This window comes from Hippopotamus amphibius, chromosome 11, assembly GCF_030028045.1.
Source record: "Hippopotamus amphibius kiboko isolate mHipAmp2 chromosome 11, mHipAmp2.hap2, whole genome shotgun sequence".
Taxonomy (NCBI): Eukaryota; Metazoa; Chordata; class Mammalia; order Artiodactyla; family Hippopotamidae; genus Hippopotamus; species Hippopotamus amphibius.
Window position 1 is genome coordinate 18,807,744 of NC_080196.1, and position 25,966 is coordinate 18,833,709.

Consider the following 25,966-nt stretch of genomic DNA (forward strand, 5'->3'; position numbering starts at 1 on the left):
GCCTGCAAGCTTCAGTAGTTGTGGCACCCGGGCTTAGTTGCTCCAAGGCATGTGGGATCTTCCAGGACCAGGGGTCGAACCCATGTTGCCTGCCTTGGCAGGCGGATTCTTAACCACTGCACCACCAGGGAAGTTCCACATTGGTATTGTTTTAATGGTACTTTCCCTAACCACCCCCTCCCCCCAAATAAAAACATCTCTAAGGGTCTTATGCAGAAAGTACTTATTTCTTAAACTTTATGACCCAAACAAATAGCTCTAAAGTCTCTAGGTATAGTACATAGTCTTTGATAGTCATGTTATGACATTCAGTGAAGCACATTTCCTATCCTTTGTTCAATTTTAATGTATTCAGGGATGCTAATTCAAAATACTTATCCTAACTGTAAGTGAACATATTAAAAGTTTTAACTGTATTCCATTTTATTCTCTAAATTATGTGTTGTGTAGCTGCTTACACATGATAAATATTATGGCTTAAATCTTTCATCAAAGCATTCTGATAGTTTCCAGATCATTCTTTGATTTGTTTGTACTGTCCTTTGTTTAAGCTAGCTAAATGATGCCTCTGTTTGAGACCTAGTTTGACATAGGAATCATGTACAGTTCTAACGACTCCTCCATTAAATTGATAATCATTGAGTGTCTGGGGATCCTGTCAGGCTCTGAACAAAGATGGTCGTTGTTTTCCTGGCCCCGGCATATCTCCCATCATCTTTTCTTCCACCATCAGTCAGAATGGTACTGTTCAGGACCTGGCTATACGTGTAGGAGTCAGTGCCATGAGCATGCTAACCAGAGTGGAAGAAGGGGGGAGAGTAAAGGGGGCGTGAGGTGGGTGGGTGCTGGTGCAAGCTGGCACCCTTCTCTTTGTCTGTCTTACTCTACTCCATAGGAGATGGCTCCGTTCCTTACTCGGGTTAATAAGGCAGTAGCACCAGCTAGTACCAGCCAATGAGATGGTGACTAGGTGAAGCCCAGTTACTAAGCAGGGAAAAAATAGAGGGAAAGGAAGTTATAAACAGTGGTCAGTGGCAAGCTACACAGACTGAGTGAGCTCTCAGGAGCTTATGCTGGGATAGACAGTATAAGTTGGAATTTACATTATTAATTAATTTTACTGCTTAATTCAGCTACTGTTATGCTGTTTACCAACAGGTATGTAAAAATTTTAATATTTTAACAACTAGTATAGCTATGTCAGTGCATGCTTGCTGATTGATTCCTGCTGTGCCTATATTAACCTGAATAATAAGTATACTTTTGACTTTTAAAGTTTATTTTTTAAAGTTTAAGGTATGTTTCAGTTTTCAAAAGAGCTTTGTTCATAGGAGTTTTGAACTGTATCCTATTTACAAAGAACGTAGGTATTGTTTACCAGATGTAAAGTTTTAACCACAGAATGGCAGCTTTCCTTTTAGTCAGTCCTCCGTTCCTTTCATAATAAGTATCTGGTGTCTGTAAGGGGAAGACTCATGGAAGTAAATTCCCTTTCAACCAGATCGGAGCCTAGCAACAACGTATGCATGATTGTCTTTTAATCAAGGAGATCTAGTTTTTAATTATCTGGGATGGGCATTCCAGCAGTCACCGAGTTCTGAAATGTTACCAGCCTTCCTAGATATATAGACTTCTGTGTTTAATCAGAGGATTCACTGACCCTAAGTATTCTAAAAAGATTGTTTTAATTCTTATGAAAGGTCATGTTGTTATCTAGATCAACACCCTTCAGGGGAAACTTAGCATTTTGCAACCAGTGATCCTTGAGACATTGGAAGCTTTAGTGGATCCCAGACATTCTTCTGTAGACAGAAGCAAACTGCACATCTTACTACAAAATGGCAAAAGGTAAATATGGGTGATTTACCAAGTTGGGAGTTAGACACATCTTAAACTTCTTTAATAGTCTTAAGTGAAATGTTCCATGTAAATTCAGGTCCAAAATTAGTGTAATTATTAGCTGTTTTAAAAATACCAACTAGTCTTGCTAAAGGTAATGACATTTTTTTACTTTGTGACTTAACTCTCAGTGCCTTCATTGTCATATTCGGTTTTCATTATTGTTAAAATTCCATCTTTCATAACTTTAAAGTAGGAAAGTAGCCTAGATGGGAAGTTGAGCTAAAGGCGCACACAAACTAATGTTTATTGAAAAGCTATTTTGCATGAAATGCTGTATCAGGCCCTTTTGTGTGTGTGTGATCTCATCTCATCCTATCAGCAATCCTGTTGACATGGTCCTCATTTTGAAGATAAGAAAATTGAGGGCTAAGTAACTTGTCTAAACTTGTCTAAACAGCTACTAAATGGCAGATCTAAATTCAGATGCAATTTTCTTTCCCTCCAAGGTCCATGGGGTTTTTTTGTTTATCATAATGCATTCCAGAATTTAAGAATAATATTTTAATTAATTTGCCTTACAGATTTGAATGAACATGCCCACAGGATTTGTACTCTCTAAAATCCCTTCAAGAATCAGTAGTTCTTTGTCTGAAAATATTAGGGTGGTTTTATCAATTAAAAGTAAATAGTCTGTTCTTGTATTATCACTGCCATACTTATTAAAAATAAAAATAAATTTCCAAGCCCAAAAGCTTAAGTCACAGTATTGGATGTTTCTGAGATAAATAATTATGCTGAAAATTATATCATTGGTTAATTTTACCACTTAATGTAGTTTTGGGATTGGGAATTGATTCTTAAACTGCATAGTAAATATCAAAAAAAAATTTTTTTTTTTTTTTTGACAACTCAGTGTTTACGATGAATATGTATGTGGATCTACTTGATAAGACACTAAAAAGGCACTGTTCTTGTAGGGAAATGTTTTTATAGGTTTATGTTATTGATCATTTCTATACAACTATTCTTACAGCCTGTCAGAGTTAGAAACAGATATTAAAATCTTCAAAGAGTCCATTTTGGAGCTCTTGGATGAAGAAGAATTGCTGGAAGAGCTCTGTCTGACAAAGTGGAGTGACCCACAGGTCTTGTAAGTGGACAGTCATGCTTGGTTAGCTTTTCTCTTAGGATCAGCTTGTCTTTTATATTTCAGGATGAAAATATACAGGATGTAGGCACTTTTCATCCCCCGTTGTTTCATTATTTCTTGTGCCATATTGCATCTAATTGAATTTAATGAGGACTAATTAAGTGCACACTGTGTATACAACAACTGGGCTTTGACTATAAACACACCATTACCTTTATCTTCAAAGGACTGACCACCAAAGTGACATATGCATCTACCCAGATAACTTACCTGGAGAGTTCAGTGGGAGAGAGGAGGGAAAGGGTGGGGTGTGGAGAGGCGAGTGAGACACTGGTGCAGATTCTGTAAGTCTGGTTAGTATAAAAGCACTCTCATCTTGTAAACCTTTCATCTCATGAATTTAGAAATCATTTACACTTCTTGTGCACACTCAAATTTAAATGTTCTTTTTAAATACTCCAAATATTTCATTTTTGTTCTTTATAGATCAGTATCAGAGATTAATATAGATACCTTTGTAATGTGAATAGTTTCTGTAGTGTGTTCAGATTTTTTTAAGCATTTTGAGAAATTAGTTATCTGTATTCTAATAAGGAAACATTCAGACAAAAAAAGCTCTATAATGCTTCGTATTATATAGTACATAGATATAGTAGCAAAAACTTGAATACTCTTGGAACTCCTGTTTGCTTTGCTTCTTAAGCCAATCTATCTCTAATATGCTTTATGATATAAGTGTCTTTTACAGAGTGCTTCATTCCCACTTATCCTCCTTGGTAGGGTGGGGGGGATAACTAAAGTTGGGGGGGCGTGGATAACAATGTATTGACTTGTTTTTATTGAAGTATAGTTGATTTACAATGTGTTAATTTCTGCTGTACAGCAAAGTGACTCAGTTATACACATATATACATTCTTTATTTTTATGTTCGTTTCCATTGTGTTTATCCCAGGAGATTGAACATAGTTCCTTGTGCTATACGTAGGACCTTGTTATTATCCATTCTCTATGTAATAGTTTGCATATGCTAATCCCAAACTCCTAGTCTTTGCCTCTGCCTCCCCCTCGCCTTGGCAACCACAAGTCTGTCCTCTGTGTCTTTCTGATTTGTAGATGGGTTCATTTGTGCCATATTGTAATTTCCATATATAAGTGATATCATATGATGTTTGTCTTCCTCTGTCTGACTTACTTCACTTAGTATGATAATCTCTGGGTCCATTCATGTTGCTGCAAATGGCATTATTTCATTCTTTTTGATGGCTGAGTAGTATTCCATTGATTGTATGTACTGCATCTTTATCCACTCATTTGTTGATGGACATTTAGGTTGTTTCCATGTTTCAGCTATTGTGAATAGTACTGCTGTGAACATAGGGGTGCATGCATTTTTTTTTAATTTATTAATTTTTAATTTTTTTATAAAATTGGCTGCGTTGGGTCTTCATTGCTGCACGCAGGCTTTCTCTAGTTGCGGAGAGCAGGGGCTACTCTTTGTTGAGGTTGCAGTGGCTTCTCTTGTTGCAGAGCATGGGCTCTAGGCTCACGGGCTTCAGTAGTTGTGGCACATGGGCTCAATAGTTGTGGCTCACAGGCTCTAGAGTGCAGGCTCAGTAGTTGTGGCACATGGGCTCAATAGTTGTGGCTCACGGGCTCTAGAGTGCAGGCTCAGTAGTTGTGGTGCACGGGCTTAGTTGCTCCAAGGCAGTGTGTGATCTTCCCAGACCAGGGTTCCAACCCATGTCCCCTGCATTGACAGGTGGATTCTTAACCACTGCACCACCAGGGACTCCCACGTGTATCTTTTTGAATTATAGTTTTGTCTGGGTAAATATGCCCAGGACTGGGGTTGCTGGATCATATGGTAGTTCTATTTTTAGTTTTCTGAGGAACCGCATACTGTTCTCCATAGTGGCTGCACCAATTTACATTCCCACCAACAGTGTAAGAGGGTTCCCTTTTCTCCACACCTTCTCTAGCATTTGTTGTTTGTAGAGTTTTTAATGATGGCCGTTATGACTGGGTGAGGTAATAATTTATTGTAGTTTTGATTTGCATTTCTCTAATAATTAGTGATGTTGAGCATTTTTTTGTGTGCCTTGTGGCCATCTGTATGTCTTCTTTGGAGAAATGTCTGTTAAGGTCTTCTGCCCGTTTTTTGATTGGGTTGTGGGTTTTTTTGTTGTTGGGTTGTATGAGTTGTTTGTATATTTTGGAAATTAAGCCCTTGTGGGTCACGTCATTTGCAAATATTTTCTCCCAGTCTGTAGGCTTTTTGTTTTTATGGTTTCCTTTGCTGTGGAAAAGCTTGTAAGTTTGATTAGGTCCCTTTTGTTTATTCTTATATTTATTCCTATTGCCTTAAGAGACTGACCTATGAAAGCATTGGTACAATTTATGTCAGATAATGTTTTGCCTGTGCTCTCTTCTAGGAGTTTTATCGTGTCATGTCTTAGGTTTAAGTCTTTAAGCCATTTTGAGTTTATTTTTGTGCATGGTATGAGGGTGTGTTCTAACTTCATTGACTTATATGCATCTGTCCAGCTTTCCCAGCACTACTTACTGAAGAGACTGTCTTTTTCCTGTTTTATATTCTTGCCTCCTTTGTCAAAGAGTAATTGACCATAGGTGTGTGGGTTTATTTCTGAGCTCTCTGTTCTGTTCCATTGATCCACCTGTCTGTTTTTGTACCAATACCATATTATTTTGGTTATTGTAACTTTGTAGTATTGTCTGAAGTCTGAGAGAGCTGTGCCTCCTGCTTTGTTTTTGTTTCCTCAAGATTGCTTTGTCAATTCTGGGTCTTTTATGGTTCCATATAAATTTTGGGATTATTTGTTCTAATTCTGTGAAAAACATCATGGGCAATTTGATAGGGATCTCATTAAATTTGTAGATTGCTTTGGGTAGTATTGCCATTTTTAACAATATCAATTCTTCCATTTCTTTCCATTTCTTTGAATCCTCTTTAATTTCCTTTATTAATGTTTTATAGTTCTCAGCATATACCTCCTTGGTCAGGTTTATTTCTGGATTGGTTGGTGTGTGTGTGTGTGCACGCGTGTGACGTTAAAAGGTATTATTTTTTTTAGAATAATGTAGAATTTGCCTTTCTGATATTTCATTGTTAGTGTAAAGAACAACCAGTTTCTGAATGTTGATCTTATATTCTGCTACTTTGCTGAATTCATTTATTAGATCTAGTTTTTGTGTGGAGTCCTTAGGGTTTTCTATATATAGTATGTTATCTGCATGTAGTGACAATTTTATCTCTTCCGTTCCAATTGGATTACTTTTTATTTCTTGTCTGATTGCTGTGGCTAGGACTTCCAATACTATGTTGAATAGAATTGGTGAGGGTGGGCATCTTTGTCTTTCTCCAGGTTTTAGTGGAAAGGCTTTCAACTTTTCACCATTGATTATTATGCTCTCTTTGGGTTTGTCATAAATGGCTTTTATTATGTTTTTATCATAAATGGATGTTGAATTTTGTCAAATGCTTTTTCTGCATCTATTGAGATGATCATGTGGTTTTTGACTTGTTTTTATGGTGCATTATATTGATTTGCATATGTTGAACCATCCTTGTGAACTCGGCATGAATCCTACTTGGTTGCAGTGTATGATCTTTTTTATGTGTTGTTAGATTCGCTTTGCTAATATTTGGTTGAGAATTTTTGCATCTATATTCATCAGAGCTATTGGCCTATGATTTTCTTTTTTGGTGGTATCTTTAATTTTTGTATCAGGGTGATGGCTTCATAGAATGTCTTTGGGAGTGTTCCCTCCTCTTCAGTCTTTTGGAAGAATTTCAGAAGGATGGGTATAAGTTTTTTGTATGTTTGGTAGAATTCGCCTGTGAAGCAGTCTGGTCCTGGACTTTTGTTTGTAGGGAGTTTTTCTGTTTTTTAAGTTACAGATTCTATTTCACTTCTAGTGATCAATCTGTTCACATTATATATTTCTTGATTCAGTTTTGGTGGGCTGTATGTTTCTAGAAAGTTGTCCATTTTTTCTAGGTTGTCGGATTTGTTGGCATATAATTGTTCATAGTATTCTCTTATGGTTTTTTCTGTTTCTCCAGTATCAGTTGAGATATCTCCTTTTTCATTTCTTAATTTCTTTATTTAGGTTTTCTTTTTTTCTTGGTGAGCCTGGCCAGAGGATTGTCAATTTTGTTTATCCTTTCAAAAAACGAGCTCTTGGTTTTATTGATTTTTTTCTATTATTTTTTTAATCTCAATTTATTTCCTCCCTGATCTTTATTATTTCCCTCCTTCTGCTGACTTTAGGTTTTGGCTTTTCTTTTTCTGATTCTTTTAGGTGGTGTGTTAGGTTGTTTATTTGAGATTTTTTTCTTGTTTTTTGAGGAAGATGTATATGAACTTCCCTCTAAGAAGTGCTTTTGCTGTATCCCATAGCTTTTGTGTGGTTGTGTTTTCATTGTTTGTCTCAGGGTACTTTTTGATTTCCTCATTGATCTATTTGTTTTTTAGTAGCATGTGGTTTAGTTTCCATATAATCATTTTTTTCTCATTTCTTTCCCTGTGGTTAATTTCTAGTTTTATGCTGTTGTGGTCAGAGAAGCTGCTTAAAATAATTTCTGTACTCTTAAATTTGTTGAGGTTAGTTATATGCCATAGTATGTGGTCAGCCCCAAAGAATGTTCCATGTACATACACTTGAGACAAATGTGTGTATTCTGGGGTTTTATGTTTTGGTTTTGCGGGGGGGGGGGGGTGTTTTTTATGTAATGTCCTGAAAATATCAATTAAGTCTAACTCTTCTATCACTTAGGATCTCTGTTGCCTTACTGGTTTTTCTGTCTAGAAGATCTGTCCCTTGATGTGAGTGGGATGTTAAAATCTCCTACTACTATTGTATTCGCATCAGTTTCTCTCTTTATATCTGTTAGTATTTTATGTATTTGGGTGTTCCTGTGTCCTATGTTAGGTGCATATATGTTAACGAATGTATTGATTCTTCTTGTATTGATTCTTTTACCACTATGTAGTGTTCTTTTTCTTTATGGCCTTTATTTTAAAGTTTCTTTTGCCTGATGAGTATTGCAACTCCCGCTTTGTCATTTCCATTTGCATGAAGTATCTTTTTCCATTCCTTCACTTTCAATTTGTGTGTGTCCTTTGCCCTAAGGTGGGTCTCTTGCAGGCAGCATATTGTAGGCTCTCCTTTTTCTACCCAGCCTGCCATCCTTCTTAATTTGAGCATTCAGTCCATTGACATTTAAGGTAATTATTGATACATATGTATTCATTCCCATTTTAAACCTTGTTTTACAGTTGATTCTGTTTCTTTTTTGTTGCTTTCCTTTTCTTTTTGTTTTTCTTTTTGTCCTTTGATTTCCTTTTATCTTATGCTTGTGCTCTCTCTTTTTGGTTTTTGTGAATCTATTGTGTTTTTGATTTGTGGTTGCCCTGTTTTTCAAGTATGTTAACTGCTTCTTACATCTGCTTGCTTTAGACTGATAGTCATATAGGCTCAAACACATTCTCAAAAAACAAGAATCTGCATTTTCTTCCTCTCCTTCCCCACGTGTTATGATTTTGATGTCCTTCTTTACATCTTCATATTTATCCTTTTGCTGTTGCTTGTGTTTATCATCCTTTCACAAATAGGTGTTTTGTTTTGTTTTTGATCTGTATACTGGCTAACTTAAGTGATTTACTTTCCAACAGGGATTTCTTCTTTCCTATATCACCTTCTTTTCTATTTAGAGAAGATCTTTCAATATTTCTTTTAGGATAGGTTTAGTATTGCTGTATTCTTTTAGTTTTTGCTTGTCTGAGAAATTCTTTATTTCCCCTCCTATTCTAAATGATAATCTTTCTGGGTAGAGTATTTTAGGTTGCAGATCTTTTCCTTTCAAAACTTTGAATATATTTTGCCACTCCCTTCTGGCTTGCAACATTTCTGTTGGGGATTCCCTTGTAATTAACTCTCTGTTTATCTCTTGCTGCCTTTACAATCCTCTCTTTATCTTTAACTTTTGCCATTTTTATTATAGTATGTCTTGGTGTAGGTTTCTTTGGATTCATCTTGTTTGAGACCCTTTGTGCTTCCTGTATCTGGATATCTGTTTCCTTCTTTAGGTTTGGGAATTTTTCCTTTAGCCATAGTTTCTTCAGATACATTTTCTTTTTTCTAATTATTTAATTTTTGGCTGCGTTGGGTCTTCATTGCTGCACATGGGCTTTCTCTAGTTGTGACTAGTGGGGGCTGCTCTTCATTGCAGTGTGCTGGTTTCTCATTGTGGTGGCTTCTCTTGTTGTGGAGCATGGGCTCTAGGTGTGCAGGCTTCAGTAGTTGTGGCTTGTGTGCTCTAGAACGCAGGCTCAGTAGTTGTGGTGCACAGGCTTAGTTGCTCCATGGCATGTGGGATCTTCCCACAGCTCAGGGCTCGAACCCATGTTGCCTGCATTGGCAGGCAGATTCTTAAGCACTGTGCCACCAGGGAAGCCCCAAATACATTTTCAATCCCCTTTTCTCCTTCTGGAATCCCTTCTAGGCATAGATTGGCACACTTTGTATTATCCCATAGGTGTCTTATATTGCTTTCATTCTTCTTCAGTTGGTTTTCTGTCTACTGTTTTAATTGGGTAATTTCCATTATTCTGTCTTCCAGATCACTTATTCTATCCTCTGCATTGTTCATTCTCCTATTCATTGCCTTTAGCTCAGTTTTCCTCTCGGCAAATGAATTTTCTGATTTTTCTTGGCACCTCATTACAGTTTCTAGTTCCTTTTGACAGTAATCTGGATTTCTGTTGATTGCCTTTCTTAATTCCTTCAGTATTTTCATTACCTCTTTTTTGAACTTGGTGTCTGTTAGACTGAAGGGGTCTGGTTCATTGTTTGTTCCTTCAGGGGATTTTTCTTGATCTTTTAGCTGGGAGTGGTTCCTGTGCCTTTTTGGGGGGGGGTTGCTGTGTTGTGTCTTCATCGCTGCACACGGGCTTTTCTCTAGTTGTGGCAAGCGGGGGCTAGTCTTCCTTGCAGGTGTGCAGCCTTCTCAGTGCAGTGGCTTCTCTTGTTGCAGAGCACAGGCTCTATGTACATGGGTTTCAGTTTTTGCAGCACATGGGCTCAGTAGTTGTGGTACACAGGCTTAGTTGCTCCGCAGCATGTGGGATCTTCCTGGACCAGGGCTCAAACCCGTGTACCCTGCATTAGCAGGCAGATTCTTAACCACTGCGCCACCAGGGAAGTCTCCTCTGCTTCTTCATTTTGCTTATATTTCTCTTACTCTGTGAGTTTAGGAGAAACAATTATCTACTGCAGTGTTGGAGGGCTACTTATATGCAGGAGCATCCCTGCTTAGCTTGTGTGGGTTTAATATGTTTTGGCTTGAGAGCTGCTTTTGGTTTGGCTGCTTGCTGTCTTTTTCCTCAGTGTGTGCTGACCATTATCCCCTCGATAGGAGGTGTGCGGCCCGCGCATGCTCCCAAAGAAAGTGGGGGGCAGCTGTGGGCGCCTGGTTACGGGACTCTCAGTGTCAGCAGGCTGTGTCCACCTCTGGAGCCCGAGGTGGCAGCAGCGGCTTGCACCCGCCCCCGGAGCTCAAGTCGGCAGTGTTCTGCTCCCTGAGAAAAAAGCTCCTATGGCGGTGCCTCCCCTCTCCTGGTGCCCCCCACCCCAACAGTGGTGCCCTGCCTCTCTGGCAGGCCCAGGCTTCTTCCCGTGCTCCCTCGGTTGTAGTGCACCACACCACAGCCCTCTCAAGTGGTTACCACGCAGCCAACCCCAGTTCTGACCTCCGAAGCCCAAGTGTCAGCACCCAGCCCCCACCTGCCCCAGCGGAGGAATGTCTCAGGCTGGGTAGTGCCAGCCAGTGGTACCAACCAACTGCAGGCTCGCTCAGCTTTGCTCCCTCCCAGGAGCAGATCCTATCCTTGTTCTTGTTCCTTTCTTTCTTTTTTTTCTTTTCTTTTTTTCTCTTTTTTCCTTTTGTCCTACCCAGTTAAGTGAAGATTTTCTTGCCCTTTTGAAAGTCTTAGGTCTTCTGCCAGTGCTCAGATGTTTTGTGAGAATCGTTCCTCGTGTAGATGTATTTTGATGTATTTGTGGGAGAAGGTGAGCCTCTGTATTGCTCCTCCGCCATCTTTAGCCCTCTGACTGTATTGACATTTCTCAAAAACAGTTTTCTTCCTACATGAAAATGATGTTATATATTTACCTTGGAAAAGAAATGCTCTTTATGTTCATTTTTACTTTTTGGTTTTGTTTTACCTGATAATGATTTGGGATTTGCACTAATTCATCAGCATTCACGTGTCTGTGTTTTCCTATAACTGGTAGCGTGTATTTGCATGTGTGTCCCTGGGATTGGGCCATGGAATACAGTGAAGCCTTGTAGGGACAGAACGCATGTCCTTGACTTACCTGTGTCGTGTTTAGAATCAGTGGGCAAAGCCGCTCCAGACTGGCCTCCATCACAATAATAGAAAAGGCAAAGGGTAGTTTTTTCACTGATAGCTGAATATTATATACTAATTTAGGAAGTTCTGTGGTACTAAATGTATAACGCATGTATTGGCGGCATGTTAATTGTGTTAACTCTTTTAACTGAAGTGAAAAGAGCAGTGCTGGGATTGACCATGCAGAAGAGATGGAGTTGCTGTTGGAAAACTACTACCGATTAGCTGAGGATCTTTCCAATGCAGCTCGGGAACTTAGGGCACTGATTGATGATTCACAGAGTATCATATTCATCAACCTGGACAGGTGAGAAAGCATTGTATAAAACAATCAGTATTTTTTTTAGTATAAAATATTACACAGTAATAAAGCTTTTAAGGATAGCTTTGTTTTTCCATTTTGGAAAGAATTATACCATCATTATCATTTGTAACTACTACATGGAAGTGTCTTTTTTTTTTTTAAGGTGTATGTTTAATCCATGTGGTCTTTCATAGACCATTTAGTGAATTTCCTGTGTATAGTTGGTGGAACCTTCTGATCTAAGTAATTGTTCTCCTCCCCAGCCATCGAAATGTGATGATGAGGTTGAACCTACAGTTGACCATGGGAACATTCTCTCTTTCGCTCTTTGGACTAATGGGAGTTGCATTTGGAATGAATTTGGAATCTTCCCTCGAGGAGGTGAGAGTGTGTTATTTCAGTAATCTACAGGTTGTTTTTAATGTTTTTAAGATCATTTTTTTTAATGGATTTTAAAAAAGGTTCAACGTGTACTCCCATAGTGAAATAAAATATGTACTCTAAGTCATTTAAAATTCATGCCGTGTTGTTAGACCCTGTTATAACGTAGATAGCCTAGGTTACCGTATGATTCCCAAAACATGTAATTACACATGGGAAAGGTTTGACAAAACAGTATCACACTGTGAGGCAGTGTTAATGAGGGATTTTTTTTTTCTTTTTTTAAATTCTTGTTGTGTGTCAGGCAGTGTTCTGGGCAGTTGCATGCTTAATTTGACTCAGTTATCAAAACCCTGAAAATGAATGTATTTTCCCTGCTTTATAAGTAGGAAAACTGAGGCTCAGAAAATGTAAGTAACTTGCCGAAGTGCACAGATCTAGGAAGTAACAGAACTAGGATTTAGTTCCCAAGACTTGTACTTTCCACTTTGCTCCATATTAATATAACGCTGACCTCGCAGAATTTTTTAATTAATTAGGCTGCATCGGGTCTTAATTGCAGCACTCAGGCTCAGTGGTTGCGGTGTGTGGGCTTAGTTGCCCAAATCCCCTACATTGGAAGGCAGATTCTTCACCACTGGACCGCCAGGGAAGTCCCTCGCAGAGTTTTTCGCATCATCGGCGCCTTGTACTTTCAGAAGCTGTCTCACTGTGAGGTTTCTAGAAATGGAATCTGCATTCGTGTTGGGCAGGCACACCCTGGCGCTGGATTCTGGGTCCTAATTAGCAAGTCTGCTCTCTGTCTCTGTGTCACTGTAGTCCCACCCACGTCATCTCATCAGGACCACTGTTCACTTTTAAAAAGTGGTCTTTAAAAGAAGCAGATCTGATGGTCACTCTTCCGTGTAAAACTATTTGGGGTTTTTTGATTGTCCTTAAGATAGAAATCCAAGCTCCTTGGGCTGTAGGGCTTTTCCTGGTGTGCTGTGCCCGTATCCCCATCTTTTCTCTAGACACCTTACCCTCCCTGTCAGTTGATTCATCACTGTTCTTACTCATGCTGCCTCCACACGTCTCTCCTCAGCTCCCACCTTTTTTTGCCTCGTTAATGTCTGTTTCCCCCTCAGGTCTCAACTTATGTTTTACTTCCAAGGAGGCTCTTCACTGACTGCACCCCCAGCCCAGTAAAAATTACTCCTCTGGTTATATGTGCCCAAATAATCCCACATTTCCCATTTACTGTGTCCCTCAAGTTTGCAGCTGCTGTTCAGAGTCTGCAAAAGATCATAAGCTCCCTGAAGCAAGTCAGCGTTAGTCATTTTAATGCTGCATATAAGATGTGAAATAAAAATAAATGCAACACATTTGTTCATTCATCTTGCAGATATGGTTTTTGGTGCCTGTTACACACTGAACACTAGCTTTTAGCTGTGGGGATGTAGCAGTGAGTCCCTGCTTTTGTGGAGATCCCATTACAGTGGGCAGGGGAGAGAATAAACAGATCCATGGTATGTTAGATGGTAAGTGCCAAAAAGAGAAATAAAGCCAGGTAAATGGATAGAGACTTTAGCAGGTGGCGAAACAAGGGGCATCTTAGAGATGGGGTGGTCGAGGAATGTCTTTCTGAGAAGGTGACCCTAGAGTAGAGACCTGAATGAAAAGAGAAAGTGGGAAGACCTGGGGGGGAAGGTGATCTAATCAGAGGGCACCACACGTGAGACTGAGGCAGGGATGCGCTGAGCTTGTCGAAGCAGCAGCAGGAAGGCCAGAGTGGTTAGAGGAGGCGCATCAAGTGGAGAATGGAGGGGAAAAGCTCAGAGAACGGAGTGGGAGAGAATGTTGATTTTGTGGAGCATGGTAGGGTTTGGGCTTATTCTAAGTGTGATAGGAATCTCTTGGAGGCTTTTGAGCCCAAATCTAGTAGAAAGTCCAGTAGTTGCCAAAATATTTTGTGTGACATAGACCAACCCTAGACATTCTCAGAAGGTACTTCCAAAGACCTTTGCAAATTCCCCAATTTGTGACTGCAGAACTCTGTATGAGCTTCTGTCATTCTCCCAAATCATTTTTGTTAAGAATTGTTTTTATGTACATATACTCACTCTACAAGCTAACTCTTATACTTACTGTAATATTTTTCTCTAAATGCCTTTTTTTTTAATTAAAGAATTTTTAGCAATTCCTTTCTGGTAGTTTCAGCATATACAGTCCTGTTTGTAATGAGATTGGAGTAGAAAGTAGTGAGCTAGGCCTGCCCCCACACAGCAAGATTCAGACCAGTGTCTCACTAGAGTTACGAATTACATCTCCAGGTTGCCTGGAGAAAAGTTGAAACATGCTTATTAAAGCTATGAATATAAGAGGTTTCTCTGTTCTTGTATAGTCAGGATTAATATGTACAATGGTGAATCCAAGATAGGAAAAACATTTTTTTTTTTAAGATAATACCAGACTGTTTCAAGAATAGTCAAAGAATTCGCATACAGCTGTTACCCAGGTTCTTCAAACAGCAACATTTTATCACATTTACTCTATCATTCTATCAATATATATACTTTTTCTAAATCATTTGAGAGTAAACAACAAATGTGATGCTTCTTTACATCTAGATATATCAGTATGTATTTCCTAAAAACACGGACATTCTCTTACATAACCATAGCTTAGTTGTCAAAATCAGAAAATTAACACTGAAACAATACTATTTTCTGATCTGTGGACCCTGGTCCGGTTTCACCACTTGGCTCAGCAGAGCTCTAGAAAAGATTTCCATAGAAGATCTTGGATAATGTGTTGCATTTAGTTGTCATGTGTCCTTAGACTCCTTTAATCGGTCTTTGTCTTTCATGACCTTGATGTTCGCAAAGAATGTAGGTCAGTTGTTTGGCCCTTGATACTCTGTCTTCATTTTTAGATTCTGGTTATGCTGTTGTGTCAGTGTGTTCTTCACATTGAATTCCATCAGGAGACCCTTAATGTCAGTTTGTTTCATTACAGGTGGTGGTAACTGATCATTTGGTTAAGGTGGTATCTGCCCACTTTCTCTTCTGTAAAGTTACTCTTTTCCTCTGTGGAATTAAGTATCTTATAAAAACTCTGCTATTCATCAAATTTGTACCCTCTAGTGGTTTTTTTTTTTTTTTCTTTTAATTGAAGTGTAGTTGATTTACAATATTGTGTTAATTTCTGCTGTACAGTAAAGTCATTCAGTTATACATATATACATTTTTTAATATTCTTTTCCGTTATGGTTTATCATAGGATATTGAATATAGTTCCCTGTGCTCTACAGTAGGAGCTTGTTATCCATTCTATATGTAACAGTTTGTATCTGCTAACCCCATCCTCCTACTCCATCCCTTCCCCTTGGCAACCACAAGTCTGTTCTCTTTGTGAGTCTGTTTCTGTTTTATAGATAGGTTCATTTGTGCATATTTTAGATTCCACATATAAGTGGTGTCATATGGTATTTCTTTCTCATTCTGACTTCACTTAGTGTGATAACCTCTAGGTCCATCCATATTGCTGCAAATGGCATTATTTCATTCTTTTTGATGGCTGAGTGATACTCCATTGTATATATGTACCATATCTTCTTTATCCATTCATCTGCCAGTGGACATTTAGTTTGTTTTCATGTCTTGGCTATTGTGAGTAGTGCTACTATGAACATAAGGGTGTATCTTGAATTATAGTTTTGTCTGGATATGTGCCCAGGAGTGGGATTGCTGGATTATATGATAATTCTATTTTTAGTTTTCTGAGGAACCTCCATACTGTTTTTCATAGTGGCTGCACCAACTTACTTTCCCACCAACAGTGTAGGAGGGTTCCCTTTTCTCCACACCCTCTCCAGCATTTGTTATTTGTAGAATTTTTAATGATGGCCATTCTGACCTATTTGAGGTGGTACCTCATTGTAGTTTTGATTTGCATTTCTCTAATAATTTGCATCCTCTAGTTTTAGCATCTGCTAACTGATCCAAAATTGATTCATGCCTGAATCAAATACTACAGTGATGACTGTCACATGGTGATCTTTAATTCCATCACCCCTCCTACTTTTATTGTTTGTAAAGTAGAGCCTTCCATCTCTCCCAGTTGTTTATTCATTTGTATCGGTATGGATTAACAGGCTCTTACTTTAGTCAGTGAGTTATAATCTGTCACTACCCTCATTGTTTATCTTGATGTTCAAATTATTCTTTTCATGCTTGCTTCTGAGTACTGTTGACACATCCCCATCAATTTTAGTGCTTTTTTAGCCTCTGGCACATCAAGATGTTCTAGGCATCTTATTTTTAAGGAGTAGATAGACTGAACAGTGGCAGAGACGAAGAGTTTGAAAGGTAGGTATTTAAACATACAATACTGCAGGGCACACCCAAAGCGGAGGGGGCATTAAAAAACACAACTTTCAGGCACTTATCCCTTCCCTTAATCTCCTAGAACAAGGGTCCCCAGTCCCCAAGCCACAGACTGGTACTGTCCGTGGCCCGTTAGGAGCTGGACTGCACAGCAGATGGTGAGTGTCTGGTGAGTGAGCAAAGCTTTAACTGCATTTACAGCCGCTCCCCATTGCTCACATTACTGCCTGAGCTCCGCCTCCTGTCAGATCAGCAGCAGCATTAGATTCTCATAGAAACGCGAACCCTACTGTGAGCTGTGCATGTGAGGGATCTAGGTTGCCTGCCCCTTATGAAAATCTGATCTCTGATGATCTGAGGTGGAGCTGGGGCAGTGATGCTAGCGCTGGGGAGTGGCTGCAGATACAGATTATCGTTCGCAGAGAGGTCTGACTGCACAGCAACCATAATAAATCAGTTGCTTGCAGATTCATATCAAAACCCTATCAGTGAGTGGAAAGTAACAAGCTGCATCTGGTGGCAGGCTTTATAGTGGCAAGTGAGTTGATGTACTTCAGTTGTACAGCTGCATCTGGTGGCAGGCTCTGTGTCAGAATCTGACACTTATTTTTGTGCACACGTGGCCCGCCCATTATTTTATTCACCACTTCCATCCATGCCCCTTTCTGTGGGAGCACTGCACACCCGTCTCAGACAGTTTTGGTAAGCGCACAAGCTAACCCTAGCCAAAATAAGTAAAAAACAAACGTTGGAGAACTTCTTTGAAAAGGGGGAAAGACCCAATGATGAAACAGCAGAAGACTCTAAGACCACCAACAAAAAGAAAGCTGCATTTAAAAGAAAATACCAAGAGTCCTGCTTAAATTACGGGTTCATTGCATCAGGTGATTCACATTCTCCAAGCCTGCTTTGTATAATATGTGGCGACTGGCTATCCAGCGAAGCCATGAAACCTTGAAAACTGCTTCACCACATGGAGTGCAAGCACCCTGCATTAAAAGATAAGCCTTTGGAGTTTTGCAAAAGAAAAAAACGTGAACATGAGGAACAGAAGCAATTATTGAAGGCCACCAGTTCATCATATGTGTCTGTACTGAGAGCATCACTCTTGGTGGCTAACCACATTGCTAAAGCTAAGAAGCCCTTTACTATTGGTGAAGAATTGATCCTGCCTGCTGCTAAGGACATGTGTTGTGAACTTTTAGGAGAGGCTGCAGTTCAAAAGGTGGCACCTGTTCCTCTTTCGGCTAACGCCATAACTAGATGAATTGATGAAATAGCAGAAGATATTGAGGCACAGTTGTTAGGATTAATGAGTCACCGTGGTACACAACCCAGGTTGACCGATGTTGACAACAAGGCAACAATGCTTGTTTTTGTGCGATATATTTTTCAGGAGGATATGCATGAGGATATGTTAAGTGCACTTTTGTTGCCAACCAACACCGCAGCTGCAGAACTATTGAATGATTACATATCAGGGAAACTGAATTGGTCATTTTATGTTGCTGTATGCAGACGGAACAGCTGCCATGACTGGACAGCTTTCTGGTTTCACTACTCAGGTCAAAGAGGTCACTTCTGAATGTGAGTGTACACACTGTGTCATCCATAGAGAAATGCTAGCTAGCCAAAAAATGTCACCTGAACGTAATATTTCACAGGATGTGATTAAAATTATCAGCCACATTAAGGTACATGCCCTTAACTCATGTCTGTTCCTGCAGCTCTGTGAGGAGACGGACACAGAGCACACGTCTTCTCTTATACATGGAGGTGAGATGGCTTTCTAAAGGTAGATCACTGGCCAGAGTTTTTGAATTACGAGAGCCACTCCAGAGATTTCTTTTAGAAAAGCAGTCACTACTGGCAGCACATTTCAGTGACAAGGAATGGGTCTCAAAACTTGCTTACTTGTGTGACATATTCATCCTGCCCAGTGAACTCATTCTGTCACTTCAGGGGAGAACAGCTGTGTTAAAGTCGGCAAAGTGGCTGCATTCAAAGCCAAGCTAGAATTATGGGGGCAACGAGTGAACACGGATTTTTGACATGTTTCAAACATTAGCAGAGGTTTTGAAAGAGACTGAGCCAGGGCCTTCTTTCTCCCAGCTGGTACACAGTCACCTATCTCAGCTTTCAAAAGACCCAACCACAAAAGACCCCCAAGCTGGAAAGGAATGGATCTGCGACCCATTTGTACATAAGCTAGGCGAATTGACTTTGTCCGTGCTAGAAGAGGATCAACTGCTTGAGATCGCGAATGACAGTGGCCTTAAAACTATGTTTAAGACACAAAAGCACTGAAAAGTCTGCTTTCATTTCCAACATCCTATCTTTGTGAGGCAGGGTTTTCTGCAGTGACAGCAACCAAAATGAAATTATGACGTAGACTGGACATAAGCAACACACTTTGGGTGTTACTGTCTCCCATCACCCCCAGATGGGACCATCTAGTTGCAGGAAAACAAGCTCAGGGCTCCCACTGATTCTGCATTATGGTGAGTTGTATAATTATTTCATTATATATTACAGTGTAGTAATAATAGAAATAAAGTGTACAATAAACGTGATGTGCTTGAATCATCCTGAAACCATCCCCCTGCCCTGTCCATGGAAACATCGTCTTCCACAACACAGGTCCCTGGTGCCAAAAAGGTTGGGGAACCACTGTCCTAGAGGTCTCGACACTGTGCTGTGTGTATATTTTAATGATACATGGAATTTTGTACTTGCTTCTCAAGTTTATCACATTTTAGCATTCCCAGACTTTTGACTTATATAGGGCATTATAGAACCAGTCTGCAGCAAAGAACAACAGTAATCTGGGTATGCTAAATCTCATTTAAACATAATTTTTACTTAATAAATTAGGGCCGTCTTTTAGGATAACTGGAAATATGTTCATCCGAACAGTTAACTCACATTAGCACTTTCTTCTTGATAAATTATGTCTAACGTCTAAGTTCATATTAAAAGGAGGCAGGTTTCTGCTTCATGTATGGCTTGAATTTCCATCAGTGGTTACTGATCATTTGTTTAACGACTGTTTTGGAGGAAATTGAGCTCCCAGTCACTGGAGACCAAGCCGTGGTTGATAATAACTAATGGCATTTCTGTAGCTGATACTCCTCCCATGTGGGAGATTAATACAAATTCTGTGATTCTGTACATTCACACATGACACAGTTTTGAAAATGACAGGGGAATTCCATGCATCCACTGCAGGGGACCGGGGTTCAATCCCTGGTAGGGAAACTAAGATCCCGGAAGCCTCGCAGCATGGCCACAAAAGAAAAAAGAAGGAAGGAAAGGGAGGGAAAGAAAATGACAATGAGGGAAAATGTTCACTATAAGTCAGAAATGCCCAGACTTTCTTGGTTCACGATGATTTTAGTGTCTTAGTAATTTTTTCACAGCATCCCTAGACCAAAAGTTTCTTTTATTATGATAGAGTTTCTGTCATGTTACCTTATAGTTTCTTCTATGAAGAAGGTAGGTCAAAACAATTTGAGTAGCAGTTCTCATGATATTCCACAGGTGGCACTGTGTCTTCCTTGAAAATTTAAAGTATTCTGTGGTACTGTAATGCCAGGACACCTCAGCTCACAGTTTGGTAGCTGTGGCTATAAGCAAAAAATTTAAATGACGTTGTATGTCCTATGTGATTATAACTATTAAAATTTGTGTAAATGTAAACAAAGACTGGCAGGAAATATAAAGTAAAAGTAGTTATGTTGGTTGGTTGATGATCATAAAATACTCTTTTAAATCATGTTTTCCTTCTGATGTATGTTCTGACTCTTGGTTCTCTGGGTGCCATTTGGGGCCCTTGTTCTTAGTTCCTATAGGAAAGAGCAGTACAAGTAACAGAAGGTTTCTTTTCAGTGGTTCAGGAGATGTTATCACGAAGGAACCTAGCCTTTTGCGATCGGAATTAACTGTGTTCTTTTTAGGACCACAGGGTGTTTTGGCTCATCACAGGAATTCTGTGTTCTCTTTAGGACCACAGGGTGTTTTGGCTCATCACGGGAATTATGTTCATGGGGAGTGGCCTCATCTGGAGGCGCCTGCTGTCATTCCTTGGACGACAACTGGAAGCTCCTTTGCCTTCTCTGGTATGAAGGGTCTGGCTCGCAGCACTACCGCGGAGGGGCTGCAGGCCCAGGCTCTGAAGTCCTGCGGCCTGGGCTTACGTTGCCTCAGGCGTTGTGACCCTGAGCAGGCTGCTTAACTTCTCTAAGCCTCGCTCAGTTTCCCCACCTGTCACTTAAGTCAGTGCCGCCTGCTTCATATAGTTAAAGGGAGAATTAAATAATACGTGTAAAGCACTTATTAGCACAGGGCCTGGCACAGTAAACAAGTTAGAAATGTATTTTGTGTGGAATGCTGTGACAGGCATTGTACACTTAGGCATATGTTAATATTTCTGCTGCAGGTTTTGTCATAACCGAAACTGAAATGTAGAAAACACAGCGTTCTCATTAGGAAGAGATACACAGTTTACCTCTTTCTCCTACGTTTTACATGTAGTTTACACCCCTGGAGCACGTGCTCAAGATACTCGTAGGCAGCTCGGCTCCACTAGAGGTCCTTCCCTCGTGTCACTAAATGTACCATTTACTGTATCATTAATGTGTCATTTACTGTATCGTTAATGTGTCATTTTACTGGCGGCTTTTCTTTTAAACAGGCACAACTAAAGTTATGAATTTTTCTGCTCTATTTAGATGGCCTCCTTACCTAAAAAGACACTGCAGGCAGATAGAAGGATGGAAGTGAAACACAGCTTCAGGCCGGATGGACTTGGATCAAGCAGGGGTGTCCTAACAAACCGTTAGGAACAACCCGGTGGTCACTGAGTTGTTTTTTATGGTAGTCACAGGAAGATTCTGATAGTCTTTTTTATTCTCTTTTATAGAGTCAGAGACTTGGGAAAAATCACTGACATTTAAATTATAGTGTCTGATAAAAATATTATGGCAGTCACAACACTGGAACTTAATTGCGTTTTTAGAATTCTGAGTAAAGAAAAAGCGCTTGCTTTGTAAAAGGCCGAAATCCCATTTCCTACAAACTTAAAAAGCTGTTTTTATAGACATGTAAGGCACAGAGAGAGAAACTTACCACAAGAATAGATTATGTGCTATTTAATTTAATTTATACATGTCAACAAAAGTGCAACCTCATGCCAAATGAAGCCGGGAAACTTGACAAGCCCACAGTTATGAGAGCAAGTAGCCATAGTTCTTAGTACAGGGAATCACATTCTTGTGAATTTCCTGACTCTCAGGTGACTGAAAAGCTAGCAGAATATATATTCACCTTAAACTCGGGGATTTTGTGTTTTTAAATCATTCTTTGACATAACCTCATTTTCTTGTATTTGTTCCCTTTTTATGTAAGGAATGAAAAAAAGGAAATGAGTTTAATATCAGCTTTATATAGATTCTAATTAATCAGAATTTTAGTTCCTCAACCAATGAAACTTTTGCTTTGCTTGACTGTAATTAAAGCCTTTGGAAATAGAGTTGAAAGAAAGTATTTCCATTCTGTTACTACTTTATAGCTGTTTTGGTCATTCCCTGGTTTTTAAAACAGATATGTCACCCCAAAAAGGAAGAAATGTGTAGCCTAGTTAATCCATTTGTCTATACCTCAGAGGTTGACAGATGGGCTTCCTAAAACAGGAGGGTAGATAAACTTAAAAATCGTGATACCTTTTTGTTTTCACAATCAGATTCGGGTTTAAAACAAATGGCTAATATTTGTACATTTCAAAGCATCTATCCTACTTAACATCTTCTGCCTTTTTTAATAATGGGTTTAAAACCCAAACGAACATTTTGGCCAACCCATGTTATTTTCTGGAGGTTAAGTACAGTTATGCAATAGAACATTGCAGTTATATTTGCCTCCAAAAGTAACATGCATAGAAGATTCTAGAGTGTTCAGAACAGCTCTTGCACTACAAATTTAGTAATAAAATACGCATGCCCTGACGATGTTGGAGGATAGCTGCTACCCTAATATGTCATATGAGGAAGTTTAGGGTCCATTTACCAGGTGGTTTGATGCTAGGAATAAAAATGCTTTTCTAGAAGCTGATTTGAAAGAAAAAGTTACAGGTGATAATAGTTTTCCCTATTCCCATGTGTGGTTGTGAGAGGACATTAGAATAGCATGAAACAGGCCGGGCTTGTCTTGGAGCACACTTTATGGTGTGGTTGTTGGAATGTAAATAGCATCATACATCTGTTTGATGATTTCCAAGATGAAGTATCTTTGACAATATTTAGATTTCACAGGGCACTCTGCTGCTATTTTTGATCTTAGTTTATCATTGTAAAATAGGTAATAAATATCACTTAACTGTGACATATGAAGAATTGGAAGTCCAGAAAGCAAAAGTTGATTTGGTTAAGATCAGGCATAGGATAGAATTTTGGCCTTTTTTCTTTCTGATGTTACTTTGTTTGTGGGCTTAGGTAAAAATTTCTGATGAGTCATGTCTCATCAGTAAAAGGGAAAATAAATGCAACTACCTCATAAGCCTGATAAAGGGAAGGTACAAGTGGTTTATAAATTTCTTGAAGGTGGTTAAGTCAAGTATGATTTTGAGAAGTCTGCTAGCTCTGCTTTGGTGATAGATAGCAAGATGCTTCTTACGTTAAAGAGCCCTCAGTAAAACAGCCTATGCCCCCCCAAAAAGCTCAGTAGTTTTAAAGTTTGAATTTAAATAGACAGAGTAAATAAACTTTTTGTAAGTAAGGTGAAAGAATATGAAACATTCAGTTATATGAGTAAACAGCAAGAAGTATCCTGTTTAACATGTACAAGTACAAGGAACAATATTCTTAATAGATTGTCTTTGTAAGTGTGGCCAGAATAGACGCCATTTTAAGATGCTATTAACACTTACTTTATTCTTGATAAAGACTGATAACCACTAAATAGTCCTATTAAAAAGCCATTTATTTTGGTGAGTTATTCCAAGAGTTGTACACAGCTTTATGTTTTGGAATTACAATATTAAACTCACTTTAAATTCAGGATTTATTGTCATTACTTTAGTAATGGCTACGCAGATGGAGCATAGAATAGGGAATTCAGAGACCTGAGTTCATTCCCAAACTCACTTCAGATCGCTTTAGGCCTGCAACACAAAGGCATAAAGCAATTCCAGTCTTGAAGCCTTAAAGTTTTTGCATATACAGGTAATAGACAAAACTTGTAAACCTGTAAATGTGTTCTAATATCTTTCAATAAAGGTGATTTTGAGTTAAACTGTCATATAAGTTCAGATTTCTGTTCATGAGAGATTAAAACCCTATAAGGTGTTTTTGTTAAGTATTTCAGAATCAATGCTTAGAACTACAGTTAAGACTTAGTAAAAAAAAAAAAAAAAACTTTGTAGAGTGAAAATTTAATCCACCTATTGGGATAACTGTCAGGTATTTTTTTTTCTGTATGTTGGGTTTTTACGTATTTTCCATATACACAGTAGGAGTACAATTTATATAGTTTTTGAATATGGGGTTAGTATGGTTTAATATCCTATATGAAAACCTGCTTCTAACTTTGTAAATTTTAACCTCTTCCTGTTGCTTACTATCTGGTATGTTCAGGCATTGAGAAGATATAAATCCTCAAGTAAAGAATAATCATGTTTAAACATAGGCCCTATCATTTAGTAAAGCGTAATACTTTCTATAATAATGGTAGTATGAAGATATGCATCCTTCTAATGAAAAGATCCAGTACTGAGAACATGCCTTTACTAAAATGCAGTGTCATCAGCTTGTTCTACACTTGGACTTCTCAACTCATAAGGGAATACAACTGCGTAATTTCTGGTCCCCTAAAAATAAACTTCCTTTTAATTAAAAGTAATTCTTCAGATAGGTTAAGCTGCCAACAATTGTTAACCAAAAACCAAATGTTTCTGTGTGCTTTTTGCTGTGCCTTAGGGAGCCATGCAGCTAGTATATGTCTTTAAGAAAGACGAGACAGGCGTGATCCAGAGACCCTACCTAGGTATGTGCCTGTTTATGCTGTTTTCCTGTATTTACACTCACCTGATGCTCCCAATTGTAATTCTACTAGCTTTTCCTTGAGTTCTAATTTAACTTTACTCTTCTTTGACCAGTCTCTGTACTGTCTCTAGAGAAGCTAAGAGAAGGGCTCTGGTCATTTTTTATTTTCTCCTGCTTTTCGTATCATTTCACTAGTGTCAAAAGAAAGAGGTTCTACCCCGACTGATAGAGAATCAGCTAGTTACTGTTTATGCAGATTTTTAGTGAAGCTGAAATCCTGTGGTACATTCTTTCCCCTTAAATATGCTACCCTGCAGGACTGGCAGGTGGGATCTACTCTACTAAAACCAGCCCAGGAACAAAGGCGGCCAAGGCCTGCTTCACTCCTCTTGGTCCCTTACAGTCGCCTTTGGCTCAGGAAGATGTCTTCTTCCTGCTCTAGTTCTGTTGGCGCAGCTTGTGGCAGCCTAATGCACCCAAGGCTTCGTGGGAGGACTTCAGACTAGTGGAGGATCACTAGGGTCATCAGCTTTTAGGACAGTCATTTCTCCAAAAGCATCTGAGGGCACAGTAAGATGATGTTTTACTTTTTATATTTTTCTTTCACTATATGAAACATTGAAAATACAATAATCCTCATAAGAAAGGACCCCATCATTTACAACCTGGTTTTGGGGTTGTGAGGTTATGCTTCAACCCCATCCTTTTCTCCTCACTCTGTTTCTCCCCCTCACACTTTTTTCCGTATACTGTGCTTTCTATTTCACTTTGATTGGAATGGGTCACCAACTTTTTAGGAAGAACTGTGTTACAGAGGTTTTCCCTAAGAGATAAGCGGAGAGAGGCCTTTCCAGGCATCAGAAAGACAGGTACTCACATGGAAGAGGAAATAGGTTTGTACAGCAAGTGTGAGCACAGGAAACAAGTGAGGGATAAGTTTAGGTACAAAGGAGAGAAGGGAGTAAACTTTGGAAGGGGATGTGAATAACCAGAGTATCTGCTATTTCACATACATCCGATGCTGTCACCTGTTTCCAGAGAGTCTGGCTGTGAAACCTTTAGCCTTGGCCAAGGCTATAGATATGAAGCGCCCCAGAGAGTCGGGCTCCCAGAGAACTCCTTCCAGCAGCAATGACAACTTGGTTCTGTAGGGGAGAGAAGACAGTCCTTAAGTTCCTGCTGTAGTCCAGGCAGCATGTTTTTCTGGACCATGGCTGATGAGTGAGGTGTGGCTGATCCAACTGTCTTCTAGGGTTTTGGTAGAGCAGGATGTGACCATAAAATGACCAAACCTTCTGTGAAGTTTCTCACTGACTTAAAACTGCCAATGGAATCCAGAAATAATAACGGCTAACATTTATTGAGCCTTTACCATGTGTCAAATGCTATGCTTAACCCTTTGCTTGTATCTTTTTAAATATGCCAGTGTCAAATAAGAGGGAAAATTTAA

At 39.2% G+C, this 25,966-nt stretch overlaps 2 protein-coding genes across 12 annotated transcripts in view; one reads left to right on the forward strand and one right to left on the reverse strand.

The window, feature by feature from the left end:
- The window catches only part of MRS2 (magnesium transporter MRS2), a 38,274-nt gene that overhangs the window by 8,989 nt on the left and 3,319 nt on the right, over positions 1–25,966 (forward strand). The window contains exons 6-11 of one of the 5 annotated variants that reach the window (XM_057698068.1): positions 1,718–1,848; positions 2,876–2,992; positions 11,583–11,735; positions 11,996–12,113; positions 20,485–20,598; positions 21,211–23,767. In XM_057698068.1, the coding sequence (XP_057554051.1) occupies positions 1,718–1,848; positions 2,876–2,992; positions 11,583–11,735; positions 11,996–12,113; positions 20,485–20,598; positions 21,211–21,321 (744 nt within the window). In that variant the 3' untranslated portion in view covers positions 21,322–23,767. The other 4 variants (XM_057698072.1, XM_057698070.1, XM_057698071.1 and 1 more) reach the window with 4 other exon arrangements.
- GPLD1 (glycosylphosphatidylinositol specific phospholipase D1) overlaps positions 23,515–25,966 on the reverse strand; it is a 49,701-nt gene continuing 47,249 nt past the window's right edge. For 5 of the 7 annotated variants that reach the window (XM_057698064.1, XM_057698066.1, XM_057698061.1 and 2 more), the window contains one exon: positions 23,839–25,661. In XM_057698064.1, coding sequence (XP_057554047.1) covers positions 25,575–25,661 — 87 coding nt within the window. In that variant the 3' untranslated portion in view covers positions 23,839–25,574. Of the gene's footprint in view, positions 23,637–23,838; positions 25,662–25,966 lie in introns of those variants that run through there. The other 2 variants (XM_057698063.1, XM_057698062.1) reach the window with 2 other exon arrangements.